We start from the raw sequence: 10530 nt of genomic DNA, 5'->3' as shown, positions 1-10530 counted from the left end.
ATGCGCGACATTCACACAGTGCGTGTTACCTTGAGGGCAGTTGGGTGCGCACCGGGGACGCGCAACTGTCAACCCTATGTACAGGTGCTGTCAAAAGTACCTGGAACACGTTCTCGTAAGTTTCCAGGAATTTCTACTTCCGGAAACTGCCTGGCTGCATTAGTGGGCATTTAAAGAAGTCCTGCCTAATATAAAAAGCATCCTGAGAACCAGTAATGGCTGTCATGAAGCCAGTAAGACAAATATTTTGTGGTATTTACAAATCTTTGTTGCATTTACTTATGACGGCACCTGTACTCTCCTTTGGTACACTTGTGCTTGTATTTGTTTCCTTCGGGCTCGCCCGCTGGACGACCATTTGGGAAAACAAGCAAAATGTTGGAACAACTTCCAGTGAGAAAGGTTGACTGCTAGTTTTGTGAATGCTTGCCGGTCGGTTTCCTCTGGTCCTGCCAACGACTGGAAGCTACAACCGTCCGCTTGTTAGCCACTCACTTGAAGTCTTCCCCCGTTGCTTTCTCACTTCTCGCTGGCTGGCTCGCTCATTCAGAAGATTTGGTTTGGAATTCATGCGTTCGAGCAGTTTTTCGATTAACTGATATTACAGCGCAGCTGTCTATGGACAGTTCTTAGAAATTTTTGCGTCAGCGGACAGAGTCGCTTCGAGAAAAAATTTTCCTTCCTGCGGCAAAGCCAGCTTTCTGGTGAATGCTCTGTAGCTCTCAATGTAATGTAGGTATCCTAAAAAAATACTGACATAGGAACAGGAAACAAGCTTCCTGGATCAGAAAAAAAAACAAAAAAACTAGAGCAGATGATATCATAGTTGAAGTAAAAAGCAAGAAATGGACTTGGGCTGGCCATGTACAGAGAAGAAATGGACCACCGGGGTAACAAAGTGGATACCGAAAAATGGGTCTCGAAGAAGGGGAAGCCTGTGACTAGGGCTCCGGGTTTTTGGATTAATCCGAAAAAAATCCGACAAAGACTCGCCGGTGAAGTTTTGGCCGAGTCTTATTTATCCGATAAACACCGATTTAAGACTACGCGGCGGCGGCAAAAAAAAAAATGACGATCGAAGTTTTAACTTCAGGATATACGGTAAGTAATCAACACCACTGGTATTCCGCACTTTTCGGCGATAAGTACGGATGGCCACCGATCCCACAAGGCGGCTCCTTTGTCCTCTTTCAAGACCAGTAGACTTGAGTAAACAAGGATTATCGACCCTGATAAAACCAAGCTCATGAAATATTTTGCCAACTTTCGAAGCTACGAAATAAGTAACACTGTTCAACCCCTCTCGTTCCGGAGAGTTCACGCAGATCAGTGGCCTGTGCTTTCTCGCTGGGCGCCTAGGCTTCTCGCACTACCTATGTCTGAGAATACTAAATCGAAAGCAGCACGCGTCATTCAGCGACGAAAATCTCGTAAGGTATGCTATCATGTATTGTAACAAGCTTTAAGGTTTCAATAGGAGAAACGTACATGTTTAGACTTTTACCTATTCGTGCTTGTGCACATATGTGTGCGTCTGCCATTGAAACCTTTGAGACAATAATTTGCTCCGAGCGTTCTGAGGTGATAATGTTGAGATATAATTTCACCTATTATTTAGAGTACTTAAAATAGAACAGAATAAAACTCGAATTTTGGAGAGTTGGATATTTACAAGATGTATGCTCCCAAATACACCAAAATGTTCCTAAAAAATGAACTTCCAAAATCGTCCTCCGAAGTTTACCAAAAATAAACTCCGAAAACCCGGACCCCTACCTATAACACAATGCAAGAAAGAAATAAGCAAATCTGTGGGTAAACGGTGGACTCGAGCAGTGCAAGACAGGAGCGGTTGAAGGTCAACGGGAGATGACCCCGTCCTGCAGTGGACCTGAGTAGGCTGATGAAGATGATATGCATGATGACGACGACGACGACGACGATCATGATGATGGCCACTTGGGCTTCTCTATAATTACGCCGGTTTTTACTTGCTTGTAATGATTAGTTAATTCACAGTAAAGTGGCAAAAGCCACAGAATTCCTGTCTGCAGCTGTCAATACGTGGTCGTCAATGGAACGGGTATGGTTACAGACGACGGCTGTAACTGTTGTTTTGTCGAAACCATCCCGAAACAAATTACATGAGGAATAACATAAAATAATTCTAAACAAAAATATGTGCATGTGCCATCATTTATTCATTATATTGATGCAGCACACAAATCTCGATGTAGTTATTTATTAATACAGCTTAGCTGGTCCTCCACCTTCACGGTATACAGTGGAAGGGTTATAAATGTTTTATGAAAAATCAGTTACAGTGCAGACATACGGGATCTACGATCTCAAACTAAACTACAAAAAAAGGCCCACTTTACTAGGAATGTTAAATCTTATTCACAGTCTCAGAATGTACGCCTGCATTCACGGCCAAGATCAGAAGGACACACACGCATCAAGCAGCTGAAGCCACTATAGAGGCTTACTTTAGACGCCTTAGAACCTACGCACCCATGAACACTGTTTCCGAGAGACTGTCCTGCAAAAACCACACTCTCGGGCGTAAGCCCTCGCTGATAATTCCAATTGTGGGTTCTGTATTCTGATTGTGTGACTTGTTTGGACGCCAGGGAAGCATAACTGAATTCCATCACGGCTGGAAGACTTCGGACCCGCCGCGGTGGCTCAGTGGCTAAGGCGTTGTGCTGCTGAGCACGAGGTCGTGGGTTCGTTTCCTGGCCACGGCGGCTGCTTTTCTGGTGAAGGCGAAAAGCAAAAACGACCGTGTGTGCGAGATTTCGGTGCACGTTGAAGATCGCCAGGTGGTCAAAATTATTCCGGCGCCCTCTACTACGGCGCGCCTCATCGCCTGCGTTGCGTCGGCGCGTTAAACCCTACAATCAATCAGTTGAAGACTTCGGTTCGAGTGGAAGTAACAGCTCCAGATATGAACGCCGTTGGGCCTCCGGACCCGACACCAAGTCCGCATGAGCACTGACACATGTCCAAGCAAGGGATTGACCGTAATTAGCAGAGTCAGTAACTTACCACTATATATACAGCCATTTGTTCCATAATCAGGACGTGCTGTGAGCGATCTTGCTCAGTCGAGATACATCATTCTGTCAACCACGCCTAATGAACTAACTGTTCTCAGGACGGCGAAGTTAAAAATATATAATTATATCATCCTCGTCATCATAATCATCATAATAATCATCATCATTATCATAATCCCCACCACCACAATCATCATCACCACCACACCACCACCATCACCAATATGGAGAATCGTTTGCTCCAGGCCAACAGATACACATCCCTTTGCTATAAATTCATTTTAGGACTACATTTTAGGGAAGTACCTTATGAAATATTGTTTTTAGAGAATTAAGGTACATGCGTATCGGTACACCAACAGCTGCAGCTGCACATTCTGTCACATAGGGATGGTCATCTGTTCATTTCTTTGCCTGTCACCGAACAACAGGTCTTCGAATGGCCAGTGGGCAGACCCGTGGAGAACCAGGAGGTGCTCGAGATACAAGTACTCCAGCACAACAGGTACTTCGTCAACAGGTGAGTTTCTAGGCCTCTGGGATTAGCTTATTCGGGATGGCCACAGGAAAGGGTTCTCACGTGCAAACCGTGGCTTTGTCTTAAGCAAAACTTTAGCATCCCTCTGTGAAGAAAGTTGAGAGTAGCGTGAAAGCTTGTTCAAATCAAAAGTGCGTCAGAGGTGCGTCAAAACCTTCGCTGAAAGTACGTCCAATGGAACGTCAAACCTTGAAAGACACAAATCGCAATCGAAGAACGAACCCACGCTACGATTGCTTGCGCGCTCAATAAACACGTACACGAACGATCTAGATGCATACCGATACGTGGTTTATGAGATATTGTACTCCTTCTTTATGATCGAGGCGTGTACTGTCTTATCTAGAACCGTTCCGTTTTTGCGATATTCCAGTAACCATTTTGGCACCATGGCTGCCTTGTTTCACGCACGTGCAGGGTGTCCAGATATCTTATCAAAGCTCGCCGGTCAACCAACCGGCCTATAGGGAAATGCATTAGTTTTTTAAAGCCATTGGCCCCACTAAGAAAGCTTGCGCTTTTAAAAAACGCGTTGAAAATTCTGCTTGGACGACTTTATACCGCATCTTCAGAAGTGTTGCAACCGAGACCAGTAGGAATGATATTCTCAGGGTGGAACCAAAACGAACGAAACGAAGCTGGAGTGAAGAAACACTGTAGCGGCCTTTCTTGTGTTCATTCACTGTGTCTTCGTTTTGTTCGCGCTGTTTCCGCCAACGAGCCGCATGTTTAGAACATGTGTTACGACAGATAGTCGCAGAAGACTGACTCTGGCCCCTCTTCGCGATCAAAAAAGCCTTAGTTGGAGTGTAAACATGAATCTTAAAGCTAACGGCACATTTCTTGTTCGTAAATTCAGCTTTAACATTACTACATTTATTCACTTGAAACCTCGTAGCGATATATTCGCTTGATTCGGCTGGCAGCTGGTGTGTTTTGCGTTCTCTGGAAGCTCATGCGAGCATCTCGCTACATGAGCAACTATGGAGCATGCCATTCTGCCTGCACTACTGATTCAAAGCTGGAAACTCGGAGCGTATCGCGTTAGTCACAAAAGTCGTTCGAGTTACGAAACGCACGGTTATGGCAAAGGGAACCAATCAATGACAATGGGTGACAATACGTGGACACGTCGTTTCGGCTTTCTCAATAAGTGATTGTGCCAATTATGCCCAATTGTTCCTACGCCTCCGGTTATTCCGCGCGTTTTTACCCCTCCCGACAAGCCCTTCGCGCGACCTGACTACTGGCATCACTTAACAAGGCCACGCATTCCAGGCACACAGAATTGATCTTAGCTGCACAAAGCAAGTTGCTTGCTTACAATGTGTTCTGAACGCTGGTCTGCGCGGCCTTATGGTTCGAATAATCTCGAATGATACCCCAAGTATCCAAAGGTATTAGCGCACAAATGATTGAGGGCCATAGGGATATACACTTATACTGCTATATACGTATAGGTGCCTATACCTATATTCCTATAGACGCCTACATTGTCAACGATAAGAAAACGAATCTCTGTACTCGATAGGAAGTATATAGTATAGTTGCCATGAACTGGCCGTAGGGCTAAGAACAGCGCCTGCGCGCTTTCCGAGTCCGAACAACAACGTCGTCTTTTCCCGCTGGTCAGTAGACGATGATCACAGGTGATCCCTTGATGATGACGATCACCTACATGCATACAGCCTATACGGATGCAGGTGGGCGATATAGTCACCTAAAGACCACGCAGCGTCCGTATTTCTCGAAATCGCGCCTTGAAAAGCGCACCTTCGAAGGCGAGATGTCTTCCAAAAATGTATTCCCCTTTTTCCCTTGTGTAGGTGCGCCAAGTAATTTCCAGCTGGCCAAAACGGAGGCTTAATTAAAACAGTCCCTATTTTTTGTTATCGCGGTTAATGGCGGTGCGACGGCGCGTCACGGCAGAGGGAGCAACGACCCTTTCGCTCAATCTGCGAAATGGCCGAACCACGCTAAGCGAGTCGTGCATGACGACAAAATCCGTTGAACGACGTTGTGGGGCCTCTCCTATTTACCTCCCCCACTCTTCCCCTTCTCCTTCTCCTCCTCTTCTTTCAATTTCTCTCGCCGGGGTGTCGTGGCCAGGGTGCTGGGCCTGTACGGACTAGTGCTGCAAAGGCTGGCGGAGGATGGACACCTCTCCGTGTGCGACGAGATCGTGGACGAGAATAACAAGCCAGTGCCCGGCGTAAGCGAGCGACCGCTTCTTGGCATGCTTTTTGTTGGCTGTGTCTAGAGTGACGTCCGACGGTACTCTAGCACTCCACTATATCGACGTCCTCCGTCGTTTCGTAACAAAAATGCCGCGTCTGGCAGCCCTACATTGCTCTCCCTAACGTAAAGCAACGTAACCTAACCTACTACGGCTCTGTTAAGACTGCCGACGCAAAAGCCAAATCGTTATCTATGGACGTAAAAAAAAAACGGCATGTCACGCAGTTCCGTTGGCTGACACGTGAAATGACGTCATTCTTTAAAGTTATTACGACGTTTGGGGCAACAGTCTGAATCCGCCCTAACATAACATGACCTAACGAACACAAACCTATAATTTAAAAGGTCAAAAACTACCCTAAGGAATGAAAATTGCCACTCAATTTAAAGGCGAAGAAAAAATAATCCAGGCAAGAGCCGGCGTCGCAGAACCGTCCTTGGCATCAAGAAAAACTCCTACACCACAGCGACAGATGCATGAAACGGTGCTAGCCTAGTCCTAAATGTTCGAATGCCGTCGGGCGGCACTACACACACTGTTTTTTTTTTTTAACGCTTATGTGTTCCTCGCCGTTCATGGACTAGTACATCACGACTGTGCACACTCTCATCCGGGACCGGATACACAAAACTCTTTTAATACGTTACGCTGCCCGGCATGATAACTTGTTATAAGATGTTACCAAAAAGTGTTTCGAGCCTCTCGTGAATTGAAGCAGTAAGGTTGGGAGGATGCTGATTTACTGGGGTCGGCTGAGGTGCCGAGGCCGGCGCACTTCGTTGAAGGGGCGAGTTTTCGAATATATTCCATTCACCCTCACGCGATGTGCTCTAACTTTTAAGCCATTACTCCTTACGGGTTTAATGTTAATCCAATACTGCTTTTTTATATCGTGCACAGCCCTGTCAAGTTTCAAATATTTTGTACAGGCATGATGGAACCACAGTTGGTGCTACAATACTTCTTTACTTACCTACAGTGACACGGTTTGTGTGTCATTTAAGTAATGTGCCTGTTTTAACGTTCTTTTAACGAAGACATGTTCAAACCACAGTGCCTGTTCTTGCAAGGAATTGGAAAAACCTTCTAGTTCATCCGAGTGTTAGCTGCATTAGCAGTAATTTACAGCGCATGAGTACTTCTTCTTGATCCACACATTTCAGGAGACCAATTATGAAGCGTTTGGTAGTTGCACGTGGTTTAGGTACCGTTTCTCTACCTAAGTTATTGTGTATTTCATCGTAATAATAAGGACGCTGTTAGTGCTCTATTACGGTTGTCTCCAAGTGGTCGCTAAACCAAGAAGTTCTGTTGTCTAAAATCATTTTTCTTTTTTGCTTTATGTTTGTAGTATGGCTGAATGATAGTGTTTTGTTATCGTTCGTCTCGCTTCTTTGGTAGCGTTTGAAGCCGATTTTACCGAGCCCAGGTATGAGAATTTGTATTTAAACAGCAAATGTTAGCTCCCGCATCAAGCCATTCGGTGCAAGCTAGAAGGTAGTTTGAATCAATTGCACTAAACTGCGGTGTACAAATTTCAACACAGATCTGAAAAATTCGGATTCCTATATTCACTGGACGCCCACGATTTAGCGAAATGCCCTATATACTGAAAAATAACTCTAATTCTTAACTGATCTCTTAGGTTTAAAATGGACACCATTTTGCCATATTTCCCTATTTCTCTACTCACATGCCCTATTGCCCGCCTCACTGCGCTTCAAACAGGCCAAACTTCGCTTCGAGGTGAGCTACACCGCCCCGGACGGATCGGTGGGCGCCTGGCACGCCCCGGGCCTGCCGACCAGCGTGGGCAGCTTCGACGACGACCGGCAGGCGCTGCTCGACATCGAGCAGAACATCGCCAACCTGCAACGATCATACGCGGCGGCTGCTGCTCATGCTGCGGGAGGGGGAGGCGACGCCGGTGGAGGAGGATCGGCAGTCCTCCCGTCTCAGCAGCAGCCGCCCACCCCGGGAAGCGAGGGATTCGGCAGCGAAGACGGGGCGCGAAGCAAGCAGGGCTCCGTGATGAGTCTGTTCACCACCTCAAACAAGTCCCCCGACAGGAAACGGTCAGTGTGCTGAAACATTTCGCTGAATTATTTAAACATTTCTAAAATAACGCAAAGATTGGTTGTCTTCTCGACCCATCAAATTCCTATTCCATTTAGCACCAGGCTCTGCTAAGGCATTTGTAAAACTACATTAAACCCTTGTTGTAACGAAGACCCCGGTACAGGAAGCCGGCTTCATTGTAAGTAATACTTTGTTAAAAGAGGATATAGTTTGCTTCCAATGCAATGCTTTTGGGACCATGATACACATCAAATAAAAAAAAAAGATATTGAATGAAGCGATTTCGTTATAACAGGAATTCACTTCATGTTCAGTTAGCCACTCAGAGCCCACAGCATCGCCGGAAGCCGACAGGTTTCGAACTTGCGAACAGGAATCCAAGAGGTTGCATCTGTCTCCGAACACCCCTCTCCCCAGTGTTCTGATGACCATAAGGCCGTGGTGTTGAAACGACAGGTATGCGCTGTGGACTGCTGGTGGCATTTTGCACGGCGACAACGCCGCAGTCGCCCTACGCTGTCACCATTCAGGCGTGCATCCTGGGCACCTTCAAATGCAGGGAGCGGATCACGCCTCGTGCCCTAGTGGTGTTCCGCCATACCAAATAGGACAGTAATTTTATATTACGGTGCATGTAACGGGACATGCGATCGCCTTGATGCTAAACATAAAATCCCGCTCCACATTTGTTAAACTGTCAATACCTGACTGCTTGCGTGCGTGTATGTGCATTCGGTTGCGTAACAACAGCCGGTTTAGGAAATGGTAGACAATTGCAGTTATGACCGGAGTAATATTGCAATATTTTTATCCTGTTCCTGTGCTCACTGACGCTTTACGGTAATTTTATTGGTGAGACACGTTACTGTAATTGATTTTATAGGTAATACACATTACTGAAAGTGATTTTTTTCTCGTAATTTTATGGAAAATTTATAAATTTATTATAAGAAGTTTTAAGCTTTTTTACAGCTAGGTTGAAGAAACTAGATGTATTGTACAAAACCAATAGTTTCACTACAAAAAAAAAATATCAGCAGCAAAGTTGTCTTTGTTGTATTACGGAAAGATGTCTAAGGCAAAACTCTTGAAAACGTCTACGATTTCATTCCAGCCAGATGTATTGAGTACCCGCATTCAAAGGCAGGGCACGTGTCACCGTTAAGCAAGCCGGAAATCTTGGAGCGGAATGTCTGCGTTTTTCCAAGAAAAGACGGCCACAACAAAAAGAAATGCCTGAACACGCCCTAGTCTGTTGTACTCTTCGTGTCCTGACGTTTTCCTTCGACAACCATGCATTTGCTTTCAATCTAAACGCTCGAAAAAGATCCGCAGTGATACAACAAAGAAAACAACGCCACACGCGCTGCAGGCTCAAAACATAAATCGCAGAACGGATGAAAAGGCGGGGAGATGCGTTTTCCCGACGTCTCCTCTTTAGGCCGTGGACTCGCGCCCACAAATAACCTGATTCATGAGCATTTAGGAGCAGGAACCAAGTGGTGGTGCGGTCTAGGTATAATACGCCTGTGTTCTATTTTTCGCGTTTTTTGTAGATCCTTATCAGCTATCTAAACGACGGTGTTCGGTCTTCATTCCGAAAACAAGGAAAATCAATCACTTGTTTTATTCTGCGTGTACATGTTTTTTGTTTAGAACTTTTTTTTTCTTCTGAACGATTGTGCCGATGAAAAAGCGTACGAATGAGCGCGATTCTGTCACGGTATGGAAGCACGCCGCAGTGAGGATGAATGACTGCTTGATTTGCACTGTACTCGTTGCTTGTTCAAGAATTTAAAATACACTCCCCTAAATAATGGTTCGGTCGTGAGGGTACCTGCAAGTCAACGAAACTAAAAAGTTAAACAACGAAGGCTAAAAATTCATTGGCATGAGAGGGGAAAAGATTAAAAAAGTTACCCGACTCATGAAATCGGTGGTCTCGAAAAAGAATGGGTTGATTTATATCGGTAGGGGAAAAGGATTCATAGATTGGCGTTTAAAGTACAGAAGACAATGGTATGGAATTCAAAATTCTAGTACACTTTAATCTCGTTAAACCGTACCTGCATAAGCCGTAGTTTTTTTTTTTATACATAGTTAAGCCGAATCCCCGACTCGGTTTTCCTTTGGCCTAATGCATTCGGATAAACCGTAGGGCCGGTTAGTACGTACTTTCTTCGCGTCACCGTCAGGTACGGTTTCAAGATGTTTCACTGTATACCTCGAACGTGAGCTTACAAAATCAAGTGCCCGACCGACTGACCGATTGACCGACCGACTCGACTCGACTCGACTCCGCTCGCTCGCTCGCTCACTCACTCACTCACTCACTCACTCACTCACTCACTCACTCACTCACTCACTCACTCACTCACTCACTCACTCACTCACTCACTCACTCACTCACTCACTCACTCACTCACTCACTCACTCACTCACTCACTCACTCACTCACTCACTCACTCACTCACTCACTCACTCACTCACTCACTCGCTCGCTCGCTCGCTCACTCACTCACTCACTCACTCACTCACTCACTCACTCACTCACTCACTCACTTTCTGTTAATACACGTAACTCATAATACAAATGTGTAAAAGCTTTTTTT

The 10530-nt window shown here is 45.6% G+C and overlaps 1 protein-coding gene across 2 annotated transcripts in view; it reads left to right on the top strand.

Annotated features, from left to right (window-relative positions):
* The window catches only part of Mfr (ferlin family C2 domain-containing myoferlin misfire), a 258706-nt gene that overhangs the window by 168693 nt on the left and 79483 nt on the right, over nt 1-10530 (top strand). For both annotated transcript variants that reach the window (XM_077690753.1, XM_077690752.1), the window contains exons 3-5: nt 3494-3582; nt 5710-5812; nt 7568-7914. In XM_077690753.1, coding sequence (XP_077546879.1) covers nt 3494-3582; nt 5710-5812; nt 7568-7914 — 539 coding nt within the window. The remainder of the gene's footprint in view (nt 1-3493; nt 3583-5709; nt 5813-7567; nt 7915-10530) is intronic.

The sequence above is a fragment of the Haemaphysalis longicornis genome, unplaced genomic scaffold (genome assembly GCF_048455015.1).
Source record: "Haemaphysalis longicornis isolate Haplotype H1 unplaced genomic scaffold, Haemaphysalis longicornis Haplotype H1 scaffold_10, whole genome shotgun sequence".
NCBI classification, from domain to species: domain Eukaryota; kingdom Metazoa; phylum Arthropoda; class Arachnida; order Ixodida; family Ixodidae; genus Haemaphysalis; species Haemaphysalis longicornis.
Note: the sequence above shows the minus strand (reverse complement) of the source record. Positions and strands in the feature narration are given on the sequence as shown.